A 23,086-nucleotide genomic window follows, 5' to 3' on the forward strand; every position below is an offset into this window, starting at 1 on the left:
GCGATGGCTGTGCGATACCGCGGAGGTACTCACCTGACAGGGGTTGCAGATGACACTTGTTGGGCTACTTGCTTGAGCAGCCATAGCGGTAATGCCGCGGACCTCGTTGTGCCTGATGGTGGGAAATCCTCCAAGGGGCACGACAGAGCATGTTGCACAGTGAAAGTGCTTCCGCACTGGCAGGACGTTGGCAGTCGGTAACGCGTTCAAGTTGTAGCCCTTGGCGGATAATGCTCGAAAAGGTGGCAGATTCTGCTCGAAAAGCAGTGAAATTGGCAGAACCATACAAACCTTATGGCGGGCAATTCCTCAAATTCTGCTCCATTGCTTTATCCACATACCAAACATGCATGAAACTTACCCGAAAAAGTACCGAATTCTGCCAATTTTTCTGCCGGCATTATCCGCCAAGGCCTAACGCGTTGTGGGAGCCAACCATAGCGTAGGCAGATGTCTGATGGCATCGCGAAACTCACCCTGGTGAGAGTGAAGCCATGACGACGGAGAGGTAGGCAGGTTAGCCAGTACAGTCTGTAGTTAGATGAGCCTTTCTCAGAAGATAGCTAGCTCAACGGACCGCTGGCACTGTGTGTGGGTGCTTTCCTTTTATTTCTGACTGGCAGCATACTGTACATCGTTGCCAGTGCTATTGCCGTATTGGTGGACTCAAGAATACATGAGCCAGATTACGCAGCTCCGAAAATGGGCTCAGAGTGCAATTCCTTTAGGCCTCGACCAAATATGCTTGCGCATATTTCCGCATATATTTGTGAGACAGTTCATTATGGCATATTGAGCGACAAAGGGAATATTGGAATGAAGCCAGCACATAATTCAAATATTCTGAAGAAAACGAGGACAAAACATTCATATTATGGACAAAATGCGTTCAGAAATGCCTTTTATGGATGAATTTGGAATGGTTGAGGCGTTTGCTACATTTCCCCATGGATGAACACTATCGCCACGGTTGCTGGGGACACACCCCAGCCATACTATTCCGCTTGTGATTTGATTTGCACCATAAGCATGATAGCCGTGAAGCCAGTGAATATTCCAAGGTTGTAATTTTACTGAAATGATCTACACTTTCTGCTTATGTCGAGCATATTTTGGCATATTTTGGCATATCTTTTTGCATATCTTGCTAAGCCTTTGGCATATTATGGACGTTTTCCCTGATATGCGACGAGCACAATATGCTCTTTTTTTTAGCATATTTGGTCGAGGCCTAAATTCCTTGCATCCTTTGTGTTGATGTCAAGATACGGTAAAACTAAAAGTACTAACACCTACTGTCATTGCCATTGGTCGTATTATTCCTGTTGCATTTTTACAGACAAGACTCGGCAAAAGTCCAGCAATAGATAGAGATACTGTAGAATCCTGCGTGATAAGCCCACCCGCGTTACATAGGCATATGCGGATGCAGGCAGAAAAATTGGCATAATTCGGTACTTTTTCTGGTAAGTTTCATGCATGTTTGGTATGTGGATAAAGAAATGGAGCAGAATTCGAGGAATTGCCCGCCATAAGGTTTGTATGGTTCTGCCAATTTCACTGCTTTTCGAGCAGAATCTGCCACCTTTTCGAGCATTATCCGCCAATGCCTAGGGCTCTACCCGCGTATAAGCCCATGCTCGTACTCGTAGGGGAGAATAGATGTTGGATTGCACAAATAGTCATTTACGGGTACTTGTAGATCTCCATTTCTGTAGCGTTGTCGCATAGCCAGTCTACAAACTAATTACTTGTCATCTGTACTACCTCTTGATGTACGCCATTTTTTGTGATTCCCAGCTCCATTTCCATGCATGTCAGACATCTCATATATTAATACTTCTACTACCAGCTTCTATCGAGACCACCATTCACGGTTTCTAGTACTTTTCTACCTTGCCAAGAGTACATAACCAGCTACTGCAAACACAACAGACTAGTGCACTAACTGTTAGTAAGGTTGTGTAGCTGTAACTAAAAAAAAGTAATAGTTGAACGCATTTCAGTGATCATCAGACAGCAGCATTTGCTATCGAATCCTCTACGAGCAGGCCTAGATATTAGGAGCTAGTGTGGATTTTGTAACCAGCTACTGTATAGGTTTCAAAGTGTAGTTTTGCTTCTAGCCTCAACCGTCAACCAAGAGTCGAATAGGTGTTGGCGAAAGACTGTACTAGTAGATGGAAGTGCAAACGCAGATCTACCCATTTTGGTAGATCATTGATGCATTAGTCCATATCACCAACATCCAAAACATTACCCGTGGAATTGTCGACTCTTGGTACATGTATCACCCATCTTTGTAACAGGGAGTCGTAAAATACGTATTTTACGACTCCCTGCTTTGTAACATGTACTCGTACAGACCGGTGTACAATATCTCGGGGAAAACAGCTCCATTTCCATGGATACACAGATTACCGGTAGCTGATATCCCATAGCTCTAGCACCGACTTCTGCCAGCCTCGAGCCTTTGCTGGTACATAGTGCCGGTGGAGCTGAGGAGAGTAGATGCACAGAATGATTTCCGTGACCACTTGGGAACGGACACGATAATTTACTCTCTCTCTCTCTTGGGGCAGAAAAAAATGGTGGACCCCATGTTCAACCAAAAGTAGTGCTACAGCGTTACATAAACAATGTCATGTACAGTGTCACGGCTACAAATGAAGTAGTGACTTGCAAGCCGGATTAAAGGGGTGTTCGTTTTTAGCAGGTAGAGAGTACTGAGGTAGTGATACACAATCGTCTACGGTCTAGGCATGCAAGTCCACCATTTTGGTTGATCTACACCCAAGGCAAAAAAGAGTCATAAAATGAATGTGACTCTTTTATTATAAACCTGGGTATATCATAGTACAGTGTCTACCATGATACGACTTCCTGCTCTTGATGTTCACAAAGTCAGTTCAAGTAGTAGTTTAGCAAGCATGCCACTGTTAGCCCTTGGCGGATTATGCCGGCATAATATTTGACATTATCTTGGGATTTCGTCAAAAATATGCTCCGGCATAATATACGGATTCCAAAGTGTAAGGTCGGCATAATCTTTCGGTTTAGACAAAATTTATGCTTAGGGCATGGCCGTGTGTACGTGTGTATGCGTGGTTTCTCAATCCTCTATGTACAGCGTGAATACATAGTGGAACGAGCATAACTCAGCATATTTGTTGGCATAATTGTGGCATAATCAAAAGCATAATTTGACGATTGGCCGAGCATAGTCCGCCAATGGCTAGCCACTGTCAATTGTATTCTGTTTGCCCGTAAAAGAGGCCTTTTCTTCTAAGTCAGTTAGTTAGCTATGAATAATTATGATCATGATCATGATGATACCCAAGCATCCGTGGACTCTTGATACAGAGGCAGTTACCATGGTTACAATGCCGGCATCGGTGGTGATTTCAGTGCGTGCGGGGCATCATTCTCACTACAGGAAAGAAGTGCACACGTTTCCGCGCTTGGTGGCTTCCCGGAAAGGCAAGCACAAGCGAGTGAACAACCTGCTGAGCACTGCATGCAGTCTGCATCCGAGAAATTTTTATTTGTCCCAAAGGACTAGACTGTGCGGCAGCGTGTGTGGAGCCCGCGCAAATCAATGCCGAGACTCCTTGAACTGAACTTAGCCCTGGCTTGGGGCGACGCACCTACATGTAGAAAGCTATGAATACCAGGGGTACGGGTAACCAGGGGATTTCTGGCGCTCGCTTGACACAGCCCTGTTAGTGTTAGCGAAAATACTTGTCATTGCATGCACTTCTTAGTGCCTGCTGTCGTCAAGTCCGGTTGTCGACCGAGACTGGTGGACGCTAGCGCTAGCTGCGCGCAAGGAGGTATATTGGAACGTTCGTGGATGACAGATCTCCCGGCGGCGCCAGGATCACGAGATAGCGACCCTACATTATTATTAATGAATGTCGTATGGACGGTATGGCCCTATGGGTACCGGTATCACGGCTTGAGAGAACTGAATGGAAAGAATAATATAAGGATATAACTATAAGGCCTTGATGCAGCTACTAGCAGTCTACAGTGCCATGGCGCTCAAGGAAACCGTTCGCCCTGCTCGCTGCCCAGTGTATACAGATCTGAGGCTGCATAGCGCCTGGTGTAGCCGCGAAAACGGCTTGAGACCACTGTCGGGTCTGTACATCCGTGGAAACGGCTTGAGACCACTGTCCATCCGTGGAAACGGCTTGAGTCCTGGTGTACATCCGTGGAAACCGTTCCAACACAGTCTACTGTAAATCGTACACGTATGTTCTGTGGAATCGGTTGCACTCGGTCTGGTTTGGTCCGCGAAAATGGTGCCCAGACTTCACCATCACCCCGACGGGAAGAAGTTGGAGAGACAATACTTGTTCTCGTATCTGCATTTCACTCTGACCTGTTGTCGATGTAAACCGTTTAGTCTGCTTCCAGTCCATGCACATGATTGTATTTCCAGCTTCTCCAACTTAAACTTCTCCCCATCAATCAATCTCTCTCTCTCTCTCTCTCTCTCTCTCTCTCTCTCTCTCTCTCTCTCTCTCTCTCTCTCTCTCTCTCTCTCTCTCTCTCTCTGTCTCTCTCTCTCTCTCTCTCTCTCTCTCTCTCTGTCTCTCTCTCTCTCTCTCTCTCTCTCTCTCTCTCTCTCTCTCTCTCTCTCTCTCTCTCTCTCTCTCTCACGCGCGCAACCCTGCTATACTGCTCGCCCTTTCCCCCCTTTGCTGAACTGCTAGTGATGGGCTTTGGCTAAGCGGTTCGCCCCTGCTGTGCTTCTTGGCCCGGTATCACCTTTGCTGACTCAATAATAGTTACTGTCCTATTGCCTTCGCAAATACATGTACGCATTTAACCAAATACCGGTATCTACCAGTAGGCCCGCTCGTAGAGATTTCAGTAGTGAATGCCGCTCTGTCTGACGATCACTGAGATGCGTGAAACTGATATTACTGAAAGTAATTAGTTGAAGTAACAGCTCCACAGGTAGGCATTGGCAGATTCTGCTCGAAAAGCAGTGAAATTGGCAGAACCATACAAATCTTATGCAAGTTATGGCGGGCAATTCTTCGAATTCTGCTCCATTTCTTTATCCACATACCAAACATGCATGAAACTTACTTTAATACCAGAAAATGTACCGAATTCTTCCAATTTTTCTGCCGGCATTATCCGCAAAGGCCTATCCACAGCCCTTCACCCCTGTTGTTCGCGTCTACATGCTGTACATTGCATGTACATGTATCAACTAATATTACCTGTACTATCATGACAAGATAAGAGTACAATCATGGTACAGTAGATGTGGTACACATCTACTGTCAATTGTCATGTGTACCAACCACCAGGGAGTCGTAAAATACGACCCTCTAAGTCTAACGCCATGACCCCCACCAGTTCCCATGGTGACGCCCCCCCCCCTCGGCCTGCTCAGTACTAGCGTACCAGTACTGTCGACATGTCCACCATTGGCACCAATCACCATGCTCTACCTGGTCTTGTGTTCTTGTACTTGTACTTTGTAGTATTCAGAGTATTATCAATTTATCATGGCATAGTGCACATAGTGCATGATGACCATGCATGGCAGCTTTTTTTCTTCTCTTTCATTACATTTTTGCCTGATTGCCATGAAGCAAGGCTAGCATGCAGCACTAAGCTAAAGCAGGCTAAGCTAAGTAAGTCAAGTGTAGGGCCTGGCCTAGGCTACAACTGAGTACAAGCTACAGCCTACATTTTGTAGGCATAGCCTGCATAGTCCACCCATGCTGAACGCCTACGTCACTACTAGCTTGCTGGAGAGTAGAGTCCTAGATCCTACCAAGTACCATGACGTAGACCTATCAATCACTACGACTACAAAAAGTACAATGCATGCAGTGAAATGAAGTCAGAAAACGTACTTGCAGAATTTTTTTAACCATTCACTGATGCATTCAGCTCACGATGATACCATGGATACTGATAAGGCTCAGGCCTAGCTACATGACTTTTGTACGGTTAGGTCATGTAGCTAGCTACAATCATGACTTTTGACTTTGAAGTTTTGTACTATGTAGTCATGTAGCTAGCTACAACAACAGTAGTACTAATTATACTGTGACTTGGGACTAACTACTTCACCAAGTCTTATACAATGATTATGTATGTGCCTTTTGCATTTTGTTTGTGGGCGTCCGAGATGATTGCTTGTATTGCTGTGCCAGATCAGAGTTTTACTCCAACTCATGTCATGACAGCAAAATAAAAATGAAAGAGTAGTCAGCCACGCATTTTCTAAGTGGAACAAGCAACGGCGAAAATGGACGAGGAGAAGGACGTCAGTGGAGGGAGCGCGCTGGACCGCGAAGCTGCTGTTCGACAGGAGATTCGCTTGTTGCAGGAGCAACATGCCTCGGCTATGAAAGAAGAGATCACTAGGTTGGAGAAGGCTGCTTCGTTAGACGCTGGGGGAAGCGAAGCCAATCGAGAGAGTCTGCTCGACCGAGAGGTAGCCATGCGACAGGAGATTCGCGCCTTGCAGGAGCAGCGTGCCACTGTAATGAAGGACGAGATAAGCAGACTTGCGCAAACTAACGAGCTGCATGTGGCCAAATCACAGTTGATGCAGGCACAGCTGCAGCAAGCAACTCAGGAGGCAGCTATGTGCAGACAGAGAACAACGAGGGCCAACCAGGAGCTGAAATCGTGCCAGGAAAAGCTGCTGGACACCGAAGAGAACGCCAGACAAGAACGATTGCTGTTCGAGGATGCAGAGCAGCAGCTGAAGGAGGCTGTTACAAAGAATGGGTCTTTAATGTTGAAATTGAAGCGCGCTGAAACTGAGCGCGACGAACAGCAGAAACTGGCAAAGAAGCGTTTGAAGGAGTTGGAGAGTAGTAAGCACGAGTGTAGGTGCCTGCTTTGCCCTGTACATGCTGAACTCTTGCAGCAATTGGCATCCGTAAAGACAACTTCTGGTCACAGTGACTCGCCCGCGACCATCGCCACACTGAGGGTAAGAAGGATTTCAACTGTGCAGATGTCCCTGAGTCAGTGAGTGTAATTGGTATCAGAAAAACCTTTTCACTAGAATTAGGGGTGAAAAGATCATGCCGATTACTCGTCACTTTAATTCTCTCATTATACAGTCAACTTTGCGTATACCGACACTCGGCGGGGCATCAAAAAAGTGTCCTTATACCCAAAGTCTCATTATATGTATACAGGTAGATGGGACTTTGCTCTGCGCATGGAAATTCTGTCGTTATTCGCAAATTGTCGTTACATCCGCAGTCGTTATTAGCGAAGTGTACTGTAGATGCACTTGCTACTAGAGTAACAGTCACAGAAGGTGCTTATCGACTCAACACGTGCCTTGAAGCCACTGCAAATGCCGCGGTTGCAGGATTGTAGCTGATCCTTCATTTAGGGGAAGGAGGTGTGGGGGGGGGGGGCATGGTGGCAATATCCTTGAAGGAGCTAGCACTTACCGGCAGTGGCAGGGGGTTTATTATTGGACAGCTATGCATGTACAGCAATACAACTAAAGCTAGCTACATGTTGGTTGACAGCATCCGTGTTACAAAGCGGAGGACATGCTGTCAGCCAAACAATATGTTTTCAACCAAACAAGTCTTATCTACATACAGTCAGACCTCGCTTAATTGCACACATCCGTTTTCCACAAAAATATCCGGATAGGCGAGGGAACCGGATAACCGAACACTGTTTATGTTGGATGCATCACGTATGCTGTAAATGTGTAACCAGATATTTTCTTCCGGATGGCGAGGGATCCGGATAAAAGAGGACCGGATAAGCGAGGTCTGACTGTATACAATAATATTGTACTTTGCACGACTCGATTCTGGGTTCACAGCAGTCCCTGGGCCATCTAGCCCAAACAATCACATGTTGAACGAAGGTCAATAGATTTAAGGGGGAGGGGGCACATGCCCCGAGTCCACATGTTGATGAGCCGTACTTCTCTTCTAAAAATGGAATTGGAGATGGATTTTGTTCCTCTTACAAATGAAGGCTAGAAACTGTTTCGAGAGAACTCCTCATGGCTCAGCTTTCCAAAAAGCCCACGTTTGCCAATATCACCCAAGGGAAACTAAAGTTATCATGAAAATGGGTCGCGGCGTCTCGGTTGGATAAGGGTTAAAAAAAATTATAAAAACATAAAAATTTCATCCCTCCTTTCATATTCCATGGATGGTTGGTTGCCTGCAAAGTGGCATCGCTAAATTCAGACCATGTGGACTGGCTGCTGTGTGCGTATGTGTGTGTGTGTGTGTGTGTGTGTGTGTGTGTGTGTGTGTGTGTGTGTGTGTGTGCGTGCGTGTGTGTGTGTGCTATTTATTTTTATTTTTTATTTTTTCTGCACCTCGTAGTATGTGGAGACAGCCAATTGAATTGAGGAGAGAGTGAGACCAACCACGGAAGAAGAGAAAAAAGAAAAGAAAAGCACGTACACAAAAGGGGTAGGGATTAGCAACGGTTACAAAGCAATGGGATGTGTGTGTGTGTGTGTGCGTGCGTGTGTGCGTGCGTGTGTGTGTGTGTGGTACATGGTGCGTGTGTGTGTGTGTGTGTGTGTGTGTGTGTGTGTGTGTGTGTGTGTTTGTACACTTTACGGCACAGGGAGAAGTGCAAATGGTGTCTCAGGAACTCGGTCAAAGTCGAAAATGGGTGGTGGAGCAGCTCAAGTCAATAGAGGACGATATGGAGACTGCTAAGGTCATCTACAGCTTGTACAACGCCTTGTCTCTAGTAAGGAACTGGGTACAACAGACACCTATTTACTGCAAACCCTCAAAGTTTAGCTAACCTTAGCAAATCAATTATATGCGCTCAAGTTAGGGCACGTGAATCACGTCCTCTTTTTTTTTTTAACTTTCAGATACCTATACTTACTATGCTTATGTCCGTTCTGTCTTCGGAGCTTCAATCTTTCTTCTTTGCTAGTACTAGTACATGACATTGTACTCCGTCTGCTTGTTTGAGCATTGCAATTTCAGTGTTCTGTGAAGGTCTTGAACAGTTGGCACAGGCGTCAAAGAGTTTTAAAAGATTTGACCAGATTATAGGCCTTTTCGTTAAAAAAAAAGGTTTCCAGATGATAAGGACGAATTTTGGCCGAGACCCCATGCTCTGCCTTTGGTTTTTGGCTGGCAGTGCTGTGTCATTGATCGGGATCCCATGTCAGATGTTGGGTGCAGTGACGGCATCGGCTCCCGTGCAAGCTCAAATAGGCATGATTTAGCTCAACAGAGATTTCCATTCCATGGGATGAGGCAGACAACCCCCCTCTCCACCCACACACTTTTCCTTGCACATGCATGTCATTCATGGTACTCATTTTCCTGCAGGAGCATGACAGTATTCAGGAGATGCAGCGGAGACTGGGGTGGCAGGACCAGCGCATCAAGCGCATCCAGGAGGAGAATCTGTAAGGCAAATGTGCTGACTCAGTGTCCAGGAGAAAAAGAATCATGGATTATTTGTACATAATACTGCATATTGCCTACCGGCCAATGAGAACCTTTGGTTGATCTGAAAACACAGCATTTGGCCATTAGTAAACTTTGGCAGTTACTATGTTTTCACAGATGAAATGGATCAATTGTTATTCTTAGATACTGCAAGTATGATCCTAACTTATTTCACCAGCAAAATACTTTGGCCAATTGGCATTTCGTCAAAGTGACCAAGTTTGTAACGAAGAATTTTAATTTGGCAGTACACCTATGCATGGTAGCACTGTGGCTGCCAATTTTTCTTTCTCCATGGCCATCATACGCCTGTTATGATGGCAGTGTATGTCGCCTGATCATTGCGAGAGCATGAAACTTGAAGCAGCAGCAAACAAGCCTTGATTGTCCTTGTTGTTCTGTTCTGTGATGGAAGTGTATATGCCAAGAGCTCTAAAAAGAAGACCCATCCTCTAGCCCAGTGATGTTGAGCGCACGACTCTTTGTCGTCATGCAAACATAATTATTTTGGTGAGCATCCACGGTGTGTTGTTGTATGCTGTTGTCACTGTACTTTAGGATGCTCAAAGCACAGCTGAAGAAAGTTGATAGCAATTATGTTGTCGATCCATGACAATTCGTCCACTGGGAAGGGATCGCACTGATAAGAAGCAGTGTCAACTCGTGCATGGACGCTAATGCAGGACCTCCATTACTGGATAGCTAGCCTGTACTGGAGTCTTGTCGCTGTTGCTTGTTGGAGGTGCTGTACCACTTGTGTGTGAAGCTGGCTGTGCTGCATCCGATCATCCTTATCTTGGATGTACCCACACCGAGCATCCATCTGTCTTGTCCGCTTCCTACTCGTAAGGTCTACTGATGAATTTCATCATTGTTGCTTGTGTTGTCCGGTGTCGATCCAATAGATGTGCTCTTTGCTGGAGGTAACAGCAGGCAGTGTCACTCTCGGATATGCTCCGAACTATCACATCAGAGAGCGTGGTGCTGAATCTCGGCCACTATCTCTAGTCTCTACCCGCGGGCGAAATCCTGTGCCCATGGTCTAAGCAATGCATTAGTCACAGAACAGGAATGCTGAATGTTCACGGGCCATCAGTAATATCCTAAAGAATAGCGTACTCTTCAGCTATCATCCACGCCTCATTGGCAAATTGTAACGGAGCTAAAGTCAACCATGGATCATGATGCTGCTTACCTGTGTGGAGCGGCGGTATATGGTGCAAACCCTTACAGCGTCACAGTTGATTACAACTACAACATCTCATTGTGCGGCATCTGCCACAAGAGCTGTCCAATGTTGAAGGTACTCAAGTGCAGTCAAACTTCTTTAGGACGTACGCTGATAAAGAGACCTTTCTATTTATTAGGGGTGAAAGTTGGCACTGAGATCCCGAGTTCGAGTACTCTGATTTTCTCCGATCGAATATTCGAGTATTCGAGTATTTTTCATCTCCTAAAAATTGCACACCAAGGGCTTTAAAATAACATGGTGCAACCCTGATTGAACTGAGTAGCAGTCATTTTTCTCAGGTATATTGGTTGGTGGGTCAATTGGGCTCTCTCCACTCGAGAACAAATGTTCACCACACAGTCTGCACATCACCATCTGCCGACTGCTGCCCTGAAACTGCAGATTTCTGTAGAAAATGCATGTACCACGTATGAACGAGTACTCTGATTTATTCCGAGTACGATTATTTTTGAAAAAACCGAGCGAGTACTCGAGTACTCGGTATAATTGTTTCACCCCTACTATTTATACGAACGAGAGCCAGTTCTACAGCTGACCAGGCATCAAATCAAGTAATAATCATTCTTTTATGATGAACACCTGTACAGCAAACTTTCGTGAGGACTACCTATTTTCAAGCGTGATTTGAACAAAATCAGCTTGTAGTATGGACTTTCGGCCCACATGCGATATGCGCAGTCCAGTCATGTGCCTTCAAAAGTACATGTACGGCTAGCTAGTGCGTACAAGCAGTAGAGCACACTAACGCTATGATTATTTATACGTGCATAGACGTGCATGAAGTCATTGCACATTGTACTTGCCCTGTTGCTGGCTCCGTGTACTGTGGATATTATAAGCTTTACATGTGCCCACAGTATTCACGTTCACATCAATACAATCCGTATGATGCATGTATGCAGATCTATTTTTGGTTCAGATCAGAAGAACTCCGGACAAGACAAACAAACGTGTTCCGTGCCTTGAACTTCCTTTTTCCTGTATAGAGAAAGTGCGTCCAGCTCACATATGGACACTCCAATCTGTTCTACCTATCCGCTCACTAAACCATTATCAACGTGGCAAGCTCCTGTTGGACTACAGACTCAGCGATCGATCGAGGCAGTGAGCATGACTCCATGAGCTGCATGAGCTGAGGCCAGCTGAAAAGGTGGGAAAAAACGAAAAAAGAAAAAGAGTACATTTTGTGCTATACACCGTGAAAGTAATAGTTAGCGGCCAACGCCAAGGCCGACACCATCGCCAGCCCACCGACACGACGACGTGAACCGAAGACGAAGGTGGACAGCCCGGAAAACAGCAAACTGATGGTGGATCCGCACCCAGGACATGACGCTGCTGTAGGACTTGTCGATGTCCCACCTGGAGGCAAGCTGCGCAGCAAGCCGGTCGCCGTCGACACGCGATTAATACGACAATAGTACTGTACAAGAAAGAATCGCGAATGGTGGTGCGACATGTGCCGCCAAGTGCTAGGCCTAATCAAAGGAGAAGAAAGCCATTTCATTCTACCAATCTGACCGACAGTGCCCTTCTCCAAGCGGACTCCCTCTCCCAAAGCATGACATCTTGGACTGACACTCTTTGAGCATAAGGTTAGTAGCTCGCAATATCCGAGCTCTGTGTGTGTGTGTGTGTGTGTGTGTGTGTGTGTGTGTGTGTGTGTGTGTGTGTGTGTGTGTGTGTGTGTGTGTGTGTGTGTGTGTGTGTGTGGTGTGCGTGTGGTGTGTGTGTATGGAAAAAATGAAAAATAAGGATTCACTGGCCAGAAAAAGCCACTTCAATCAGCTGTGTGGCGGATACCACTGCTAAAATTAGTGGCGGTCAATTCATCAGCCTTGCAAGCTGTTGAATGGTGTAATCCCAGCACAAGTAGTTTAGTTGCTATGTCTAACATAGCTATTCGCTATCATCGCTTCCGGGCTGGGCAGGTCTGACGTGTACGTGTGTGTGCGCGCATGCACGTGTGTGTGTATGTAATTCGTTGTGCTAGCCACAGTACATGAGGACACTCCACGAGTCAACTATTGTAAGCATAGTACAGGGTGTAGCTAGCACCTGGTCCGGCGGGGTTATTGCGAGAAAAAAGTTTCACGTATCCAATTTGTGCAAAACGAGGGTTCTCGCCGATAATAGTCATTTTCCAGCCAAGTATCCTATTTAGGCCGGAGCACCTGAAACCCTGCTGCTACGGCCCTGCAATGCGCATCTCCTGGATGTCAGTGTGACTGTGGTGTAATCAGGGAGTTGTAAAGACCCTACAACTCTAGGGGTAAGCGGATTATGCCGGCATATTTTTTGGCATAATCAGGTCCTTTTTGAGAAGGAGCATAAAATGGCATCCGAAAAACAAGGGCAGATGCCCAATGAGGCTGTTATACACACCTGCTATTGAAGGCATAATTTTGGCATAATCAGGTCCTTTTTGAGAAAGAGCATAAAATGGCATCTGAAACACAAGGCCAGATGCTCAATGAGGCTGGTACACACACCTGCTATTGAAGGCATAATTGAAGGCATAATTTTGGCGTAATCAGGTCCTTTTTGAGAAGGAGCATAAAATGGCATCTGAAAAACAAGGGCAGATGCTCAATGAGGCTGTTATACACACCTGCTATTGAAGGATCATACCAAGAGTAGATAAACAAGAGTGTGCAACTCCCGGATGGGTTGGCCCACGGCGGAATTTTTTGTTGACGTAATCTTTTCTACGACCCACGCGCTGCATGCGAGTCTTTTGGAAAGTTTTGCCTCGTGCACTTGGCCGGGCACAAGGTCGGTGACCAGCACGTGCTCTCACACTGCTCTGCGGGAAGATGCGCGTTTTTCGGGAAAAAAAGGTGACGTCAACAAAAAATTCCGCCGTGGGTGGGGGTATCCGCAGCTTGGGCAGGAGAGATCCGGAGTTGCACCGTGACTCTTGTTTATCTACTCTTGATCATAGACATACATAGAGCTTCTTATCGATTTGTAATAATATTTTAGCAGCCACTATGACCTCTCCTAAAAGTTCAGCGTTTGCTCAGTGTGAATTGGATATTCCTCTTCCATATTATTGTCTTGTACTTCCACAAAGCTCCCAGTCCATATCATGGCAATGGTCTGAGTCCCTTTTTCATGACGCTTACCGGTATCTGTTCTTTTGGTCTTTTTGGTGAAGCATATACATGTGATGTCATTCATTCAGTATATTAATGTCATCAATAATGATATTCTTGTTTGTATTAGTTTATGTGACACCATTTTCTATTTTTCTTTGCCTGCCTGCCTGCTGGCCGCCTTTTTTCGCATGGTTCGGTGCAAGCGAATTTGGGCGAGCCCATTGACGCGGGAGCACAAATAATAATAATAATAATATACATGTAAAAGGCTAAAAGCATAATTGGCTGTTTTCTCGAGCATCCTGCGAGCGTCCGCTAGAGCATAATCTGGTCATTTTCCAAGCATAATCCGCTTACCCCTATACAACTCCCTGGCTGTAGTACATGTACATGTATGTATGTGTGGTTCATAGGGTACCCGAAAACCCAACCTGATAGTGGCAGGGCCCGCCCGTTAGCTCAAGAATACATAAAAGTGTGCAGCTCACTGGTTCTCATGCATGGTCCTTTTACCGTATGAACGATGTAATTCCTATAGGGCTTGAAAGTGATGATGTCAGAAGTCAAGATCTAACGACCTTTGGATCCAGTTTTTGTGGGGGTACATACACGTTTGGGTGGTTTTCCTTCGCAGCATAGTGACACATCCACCGGTAGTGATTGGACTAGGCCCTCCCGGTCGTGAACCCACACCTACCGGTGCGGGATGTGTCACTATGCTGTGAAGGAAAACCATCCAAACGTGTATGGAGTCCCAGGATCCATACAAAAACTGGACTCAAGTGGATCCAAACGTCGTTATTTGTTGTTAGAATTTGACTTCTGACGTCGCCACTTTCAAGCCCTATCGCGCTGCTTGTCGTACCAAAAGTGAAAAACGCACACAAAGTTCCCGTCATCACATTAGTAGTCGCGGTGTTCGCGTTTATCAGCACCTGACTTCAAGAAACTATGGCCCGTTGAGCGTGAAATACTGACTTGTGTCAAGACCTGAATAGCTTGCAATTTAAAGTTTCGTTGAGTGACTTCTCTCTCCCCCCCCCCCCCCCCCCCCATATGCTGAGCAGCTCGTCGACTAGTGTAGCATGCTCTACAGGTCAAGCCCGGCCCAATGATTGGTGATATCATTTTGAAATACACAATACTGGATGGTAAACAATGATGATCTGGCCCGCACCGTGTGTGTGTGTGTGTGTGTGTGTGTGTGTGTGTGTGTGTGTGTGTGCATGCATGCGTATGTGTGTATATGTGTGTGTGTGTGTGTGTGCACGTGCGTATGTGTGTGTAGAAGTGGATAAGACACGGGACATTTTTTTCAATCCATACTGTTTCCTTGGGCCTAGAGGTTAAAGGGGAAGTTAAGGCAAAAATTAAAATTTCACCAGTTGTAGTCTTCGGGGTGCTGAGTCGAATGGTCTTGGTCCGAGAAAGCTGAGACGCTCCCTTCCTACTTGAATCCCAATCGAACTCGCGCACTTCCACCGAAACTGGGTGACTGCGCCCTACTAGATGGGGATTTGTATGCAAAATGTCACTAAAAGCGCCGTTTCGTTCATAAAAGCACGGATGACCGCGATTGGCCCATATGTTGTAGTCTTTTGGACGCTGAGTCGACTGGTTTTGGTCCGAAAAGGCTGCGATACAGCGTTCCTCCTTTATTCCCAATCGAACATGGTTGAACAAGCGGTCACGTGCTCCTGCGTACACCAGTCAGCTGGTCACCGTGCCTGCAGGGTACAACTTACTAGCCTATTTGACCTTTTTTGGGTGCAGTCTTGTCACTCGAGTTGAACCTTGGTGTGAAAGTTGTCGCCTGCTGGCGTGGTGACCAGGTGATTTGGGCACCCAGGAGCACGTGACCGCTTGTTCAGCCATGTTCGATTGGGAATAAAGGAGGAACGCTGCATCGCAGCCTTTTCGGACCAAAACCAGTCGACTCAGCGTCCAAAAGACTACAACATATGGGCCAATCGCGGTCATCCGTGCTTTTATAAGAACGAAACGGCGCTTTTAGTGACATTTTGCATACAAATCCCCATCTAGTAGGGCGCAGTCACCCAGTTTCGGTGGAAGTGCGCGAGTTCGATTGGGATTCAAGTAGGAAGGGAGCGTCTCAGCTTTCTCGGACCAAGACCATTCGACTCAGCACCCCGAAGACTACAACTGGTGAAATTTTAATTTTTGCCTTAACTTCCCCTTTAAGTGCCATGAGGACTCGACCTGTCCTTTCCCTGCCATAGCTCATAGCAAGAGTACATAACCCCCCGGGGGGTTATGTACTCTTGCTCATATACATAGTCATAGGGCTTGAAAGTGATGATGCAAAAAACGGCCAGGGAGTAGTAAGTTGACATCAGATTTCTATTTTGAATCCACTAAGGTGTGACTTTGCTATTGCCTAAGTATGTGGGTGCATAGCAACCCACTCATGTCGCATGGAGGTGTGACTTTTATTTCGCCACCAGTTGTCACCCTGCCCCCATTAGCATACTGGCCAACCCTCCCGGTTTTCCCGGGAAATCCACACTATTCCCGGGGTCCCGGGGATTTCAAGCAAACTCCCGGAAAAGTCACAGTTTTGTCTGATACAGGATTTTCCTGAAACTCCATGGATTCTCCTCGAATGTCCCTATTTTTTCAAAAATATGTACGGTGCCCACTCGTACTTCGAACTGTGCACTTTCAAGATCTGAACAGCCTGTAGGCTGCAAGATCTGCACTGACAGGCGGGCGCCGACTGATCGAACTGCACTGCAGGGTCGAACTGTGCTGTACGAGTTTGCAGATCTGCAGAGTCGAACGTTTTGTTTTGGCGGGAAAAGCTCTTTTTCACGGCTTTTGGTGCCATCCAGGGATTTTGAGAGAAATCCAGGGATTCTGCATGTCTTGTCAAGGGATTGAGATTTTGGTGGTTGGTCAGTATGCATTAGCCAAATCAGTCAGTAAATCAGTCAGTATCACCTTGCTGTGAGTAAGACCGCTTGAAATGTGCTTGGATCCATACAAAAACTGGATCCAAGTGGATCCAGTTTTTGAATTTTTGAAATTGTTGCTATGCTGTGACGTAGCACTTTCAAGCCCTATTGCAATATTGCCATGCAATGCTCTTGTACTAAGTTGTAGTTATGCAGAACCAGATGCCTTATCACACTGGGAAGTATGGGGTCCGCCACTGCCACTGTGGAGCTGCTCAGGGGGAAGTACCTACAGCATTGTAGGCCACCGCAGCTTCTGATCTTGTCAGTGGCAGCTGTTGTTGGCATATAGCCTGGGTTCTGGTGCCAAGCCCACCAGACTGACAAGTTGAAGATGACAGCATCATGATTGGTTTGCACAGCTAGGCAATTCACATGTGAGTCTCAAGACAAATGTCAAGTAGGCAGTGTCAAAGGGTTCGCAAGTACTCCACTGTGGTTCTCAGAAAACATTTCGGTAGCATCCCCAGATGTCTGTTACGATGGGAACCATGATCTTGTCAACAGTGTGTGTTGACCCAGACAAGCTCCCCAGAGTGCTGAACGCTGATTACAGCGCCCGTGCCGATATCGGCACAGTCTGAAATGCCTACTTTGATCACCGATCCCCTAAACTTTTGTGCCGCTCATAAGTTGTAGCTCCTGTGGGTATAATACATTATGCATGTAGTAGGTTAGTGGTTAGAGCATTGCTCATGACAAGCAGGGTCCCAGGATCGAATCCTGGTGGGTCTGGCGATTTTTTTCTCTTTTCAGGCAGTTCACTTCCCCAACTGATCCTTTGATACATGTAGTAGGCACAGTGATTGCTTCACTTTTGTTTCTCCACCTGCTGGAGCGGTAATTTGCCACCCGAATGGCGTGTGTGGTAGCATGAACAGCAATGAATAACTTGGTAGGGAACAACTTCTACCTTCCAGGTCCGGATTGAACCAATTCACAACCGATCCCTCCATCACCGCTAGTTTACCACAACAAGAGTATATAAACCGGCAGTCTTGACCACACCAATTGATGCTTTCTCTGCATGGCCGCTGAGTGTGTGCCGGTGTTCTGTGGGCCTGGCGGACGCAGGATGTCCGGCCGAATCCCACCAGTTCGACATGCGCGGCTGATCTGCAGGCTGGTCACTGGAGACTGGGTAGTGTCCATCTTCTCAATTCTGATCGCCTTCGGCCAAGCTTCACCATCTGCGGGGGCCACATCACATGGTATGTTCTCTGTGGTTGTGTCTTTTTTTCGTTCTCTTCCTGATAATTGATGTGCGCGATCTGTAGTTAGTTGACGATTAGGAATAATGGCTACTTCATAATAATAATAATAATAATAATAATACCTATATCAGGATGACCCAGAGGCTTGTCGCCTATCAAGGCCGGGGTTCACCGCTTTGAAGGATGTACATGTATGAGCTAAAGTGAAAGTCATGAAACATGCGCTGTTGAGTGCGCATGTGCGGCTTTAGTGGGAGGACGTTTGCTTCGTGGTAAAGCAGTGTATGGCGTGGTAAAGCAGTGTATGGCTTGGGCCTCTTGTTTTTCCTTGAGAAGACCGTTGTTTTCATAGCAGAGATCTGCTAGGCTACTTGCAAGTAATAGTACTGGTTTCTACAGCAAGGGGGACGAGTAGTAGCATGGCACCGAGCTTACACTTACAGCCCATCCTTGTACCACACGGCACTAGCCAGAACGTATAATTATTTTACTCGCATTTTTCTTTTTCAAGCGCTCGAAAGCCTCTTGTCACGGGCACAGCATCACTTCAGTGACAGCAGAGAACATAAGCCACAATGCACTGCAAGGTGCAACAATACCCTCTATGTTTGGCTGGCCCCCGGAGCGCACTTTCGGCCAAATGTTGGGCCTGGGCTCTGGCACCATTGCCAAAAGATGCTTGGGAGTTGACAGCTGTGGCCTTTCTATTGAGATTGTCACTATTATCGCAGAGCGGTGTGTGCGAACTGCCACTGCTATTGCCAGCTGTGCCTTTCTTGGCATGGCAGCAGAGACACTGTCTTGCCTGTCCAATTATCACGGGGGAAAAACGAGGACTGTAAAGCTGACCGTCAGCTGACAAGATTATCGTCCCCTTTAAAAAAAAAGAAAAGCCTGCACTAAATAGTGCTGATGAGCACGTGTGTGCAGCACGGGCCACGAGCCATGTGCATGAATACGCTTGCTTCATGGCGCCACCTATCTATTTATGGTGACAGGTTCTTATACCCCAGGCTACAGCATGTCAGTAATCATGGTAATGACAGGCATGAGGTGGAGTCCCCATGCACGTCAGGCTGCGTGCAGTGCATGTTCTTCCAAAGCCTGGAAAAACCGTCACATGGTGGTCAGCTGGCGAGACTTGACTATGCACCTATAAAAAGCTATATAATTGTGCTGGAAGCACTGCCCCCCCCCCCCCCCTCATTCAGGGGTTTCCCCCCTTACTTCTAAGGTTACCGTAGCTATGTAGAGCAATTCAGCATCACATGACCTCAAAGCAGGGGCTGTGTTATCACAAGCATCATCATGGTGATATCATGGCTAGGTCTGCGCTGTGCTGAGATAATCCTGAAGTGACCTGGCTCTGACTCACACTGCAGCTCAACATGTATAATTATGTATTCTTGTTTGACAGGAATTCATTGTGTGACTCACTCTCGCATCTGCGCGCAGACTTGTCAGACGGCAGGCTTCCTAATTGCATTAATAATGTGGTGACCCTGTTACGTAGGTTTCTCCCGAGAAGGCTCAATCTGCATGAATCACCTCTGGTGTGTGCCTGTGTGTACCCTTCATGCCTGGATATGCGTGCACGTGCGGGTGTTATATCATTCAGCAGATATTCTGGCAACTGCGCGTAATCCCGTACCTACTGGCACACGGCTCAGCCTGATGTGCACACCGCCGGCAAGCCTGATGCAAGCCGCACACCACGTCGAATACAGATGGTATACTATGAGGCCCGGCCAGCACGGAGCAACGTCACTAGCAAATGCGGCCGGCATCTCATACAGGGACGGCAACCGTGTGTTGACGATCGTGTCCGTTGGACTGGAGAACATCGGAACATACAGATGCAACGTAGTGTTTTTCAACTCCCAGGGAGCCCGGCAGATTTCTTCAGCGGGCTCTCGTGCAATAACAGTCATAACCCAAGAGCAGCTTCTCCAACAACAGCCAAAGCTGCAACTTGCGGTGCAGAGACCACATGGCGTCATTGCACCCGGAACCACTGTGCACTTCTACTGTATTCCCAAGAATGCAGACAATGTCCAGTGGCTGATCGACGGCCAACCACTGACGGATACACACTTCTATCTCAAGCGAGGTTCAAAGAATCAAACGCTGGCATGTCGGAACCTGAGCCCAGCCGACCAGGGCAAGGTCATTACCTGCATCGCAACTGCTTCGTCCGGCAAAAATGCAACAACAGATTTTCCACCAATTGCTCTTTCTCAACCAGCCACCCAAGGTAGGAACGGTAGTAGCAAATTGGCTGCTGGTATGCTAGGCATCCTACACATGCTGCACAATTTTTTCTTATTGAATAGAATAAGTGCATGTACGACTGTACGTTGTCCTGACTACTCAGAGTGACAGTAACTTGTAGGTGCCTGTCCGAGATTCACTACAACCGTCTCGCATGAAGTAGACCATTTAAAAACGGATGAACTGGTATTACAAGATTCTAGGGGTGAAACAATCTTGTCACTTACTCGTTATGGGCACATCCAATACTGGGAAGGCTTTCCAGCTACAGTAAAAACCTGGTGTAAGCGATCTCTGGGTTTAGCGACCACCTGCTCTTAACCAACGACCGTTTCTCCATGCACCGACAGTTCTACACAGACACTGTGGGACCTGGTTCTAAAGACCACCTGGCTTTAACGACCGCTTTTGCTTGCACCGTGGGGTGGTCGCTTAAACCAGGTTTGACTGTGCCAATATGTTGGTAAACATGCAAGCCAAACCACTCACAACTCAGAACCATGATATCTATGGTGGAGACCTGTGATTCTAAGCAGTCTGGCTTCCGCGGCCTCATTATTCTGACGTCCTTTGTTGTTTTCTCCCAAAGAAGGGCAAAGTAACACCATTTCAATGAAATTGAACACCTGAATATAATCGCTATGACCGACAACTCGATCGTTAGCAACTATAGGCAATCGATAGCCCATTTTCAGTGATCGTTTCACCCTACAAGACTGACATCGAAATTGTAAAATTGTTAATGAACATCTCCCATTATGTCCGTAATAAATAATGAGTGGAGACCATGAAATCCACTGCATTGCTTTCCCAATGCCAAACATGACAGGCCATGTAGAACACAACACCCAGCATAGACTAGTTGGCATTCGCAGTAGACAGGAGACTCCATACGAGACACTTGCCGTAGTGATGCCAAGGGCACTCGCTCAACCACTTCCTGACCGCCATCCCGTGTTTGCGTGCGTGTGTGTGTGTGTGTGTGTGTGTGTGTGTGTGTGTGTGTGTGTGTGTGTACGTGTGTGGTGGTGTATTGTGTGGACGTGTGCACGGCTGTGCAACCTCTATAATTATACTTCCTCACCCGCAGCTAACCAGGATACAGCTGAAGTGAGCACTAGCAGCCATGCTACGGAAATCCACACTGTTCGGCCAGCAGTGACCAGCACTGTACATCGCCAATCACGCGCCGTTGACTTGACAAGTAAGGCAGACCTCATGATGCACAACACATGCTGTGACACTACAGTAGCTGTTGGTTTCAGCTCACTGACTTGTCTTCAACCCCATCCATTGTCACCTTGTGCACTTGAACTGCGAGCTCACCAACCACACAGATGAGGAATGCTAGTCATTGATCTCAACACGGTTAGGACACTGGGTAGGAGCACTGCACAATGTTGTCCTGCTGCTGTTCTAGTTGGACAGTGCCTTCATACCCTGTAGACCTCCAGCCCTTTCTTTCCAACCTTGATTCTCGAATATCTACTCCTGCACTTGTCTGTACAGGTGTTGCCAGCAAGAGGAACACGAGGCCAACAGCCACCACGGACATCGCCCCCAGCACTACAACTACAATCACCAATCCTGCCGCACACTTTCTTAGAGTTTTCCTTGAACTGAATGCAAGCTGCAACACCGATCAGGTAGGGGAGTATGGGTGGGAACTATGAATAGATTGGCCGTGGACAATACATTTACCAGTATATACTCCATCCGAGCTTTCAGTACATGTAAAGTTTGTAAACCCCCTCCATAGTTCTCTTGTACGTTTGTCTTCTTTCTCGGTTCTGTGCAGTGGACGCCGGAGCTACAAACGAGAGGAAAGCGTCTAGTTAGGAAGCAACACCACTGCCAAAGCAGACTTACCGGCAATTTCCATCACCGGCCACCCACCGACAAGACACAACACTGCAATGCTGACGCGGGCAACACGGAGACGGGTGATACCACCTCTCCACAACACCAGCATCTGAGCTCTATCTGGGAAGCAATCATTGATATTCCAATCCAAGTATCCAGTATCACAACACATCCTAATGACAGCACTGTAGAAACACTGTTCAGCTGCATACGGCCCTATATTAGACTCCAAGGCCAAATGGTCAAAGTCCGAAGAGTATGCTCACCAGTTTCATCCGCTATCTGCATCAGCTTAAGTACCAGCGCACCTAGCCACCCCGCCACGCCCGCAATCTCTGCGCTACCCACCAGTGAACAGAACTTGACGCCACCGAATAATGAAGTCCATCAGCCAACTACAGAACTAATACAGACTTCAAACACTATTGTTGTAGAGACCGGCATAGAGGACAAAAACAGTAAAAACCTGGAGTCAGACGATGGCAATGACACTGGCGATACGGGTGAGAATGATCCCGAGAATGCAGCCGAGAAGATCACGTTGATAATTTTCCTTGCCATGGGCTGCGTAGTGATAGTTGTCTGTGCATTCGCACTGGTTCTGGTTGTGGTGGCGAGAAGGAGCAGCCCACCACAGGTGCCACAGCCACAGCAAGTACCAGTACTGGTACCGTATTATAGTACCATCGCAAATAACGCTGACAACAACCCAAGGCCCACAAGCACCAGCTCACAGCAACCAATGCTACCCAGTGAATAAGGGAATCGTCAAAAGAAGGAAATTCTACAATTCTACTAGTATCTTGCTCTCTGGACCTTTCTTGTTTCCACAGTCGTCTACTACTAGTACTCGTCAAAGCAAATGTACAAACTTGTTTTCTATTTCTTCCTTCATTTTTAAAACGCAGTCCACCCAGTGTTAAATAACACAATGGGCACAGCTTCCGTA

At 46.9% G+C, this 23,086-nt stretch overlaps 2 protein-coding genes across 3 annotated transcripts; both read left to right on the forward strand.

The window, feature by feature from the left end:
• Nucleotides 1-6,113: 6,113 nt before the first annotated feature.
• LOC135809397 (early endosome antigen 1-like) lies at nt 6,114-11,795 on the forward strand. Its single transcript, XM_065322737.1, has 4 exons — nt 6,114-6,979; nt 8,611-8,739; nt 9,339-9,418; nt 10,020-11,795. The coding sequence occupies exons 1-4, from the start codon at nt 6,284-6,286 to the stop codon at nt 10,072-10,074; spliced, it is 960 nt and encodes a 319-aa protein (XP_065178809.1). The 5' UTR covers nt 6,114-6,283; the 3' UTR covers nt 10,075-11,795.
• A 5,693-nt stretch (nt 11,796-17,488) lies between these two features.
• Nucleotides 17,489-23,031, forward strand: LOC135809399 (uncharacterized). 2 transcript variants are annotated; one of them, XM_065322739.1, is made up of 5 exons: nt 17,489-18,000; nt 19,625-20,257; nt 21,365-21,478; nt 21,784-21,920; nt 22,073-23,031. In XM_065322739.1, exons 1-5 carry the CDS (start codon nt 17,817-17,819, stop codon nt 22,895-22,897), a joined length of 1,893 nt encoding a protein of 630 aa, XP_065178811.1. In that variant the 5' UTR covers nt 17,489-17,816; the 3' UTR covers nt 22,898-23,031. The 2 variants fall into 2 exon arrangements, with proteins under 2 accessions (XP_065178811.1, XP_065178810.1); XM_065322738.1 differs by having other exon boundaries at nt 17,491-18,000; nt 19,622-20,257.
• Nucleotides 23,032-23,086: the final 55 nt, after the last annotated feature.

This window comes from Sycon ciliatum, chromosome 2 (assembly GCF_964019385.1).
Source record: "Sycon ciliatum chromosome 2, ocSycCili1.1, whole genome shotgun sequence".
NCBI lineage: Eukaryota > Metazoa > Porifera > Calcarea > Leucosolenida > Sycettidae > Sycon > Sycon ciliatum.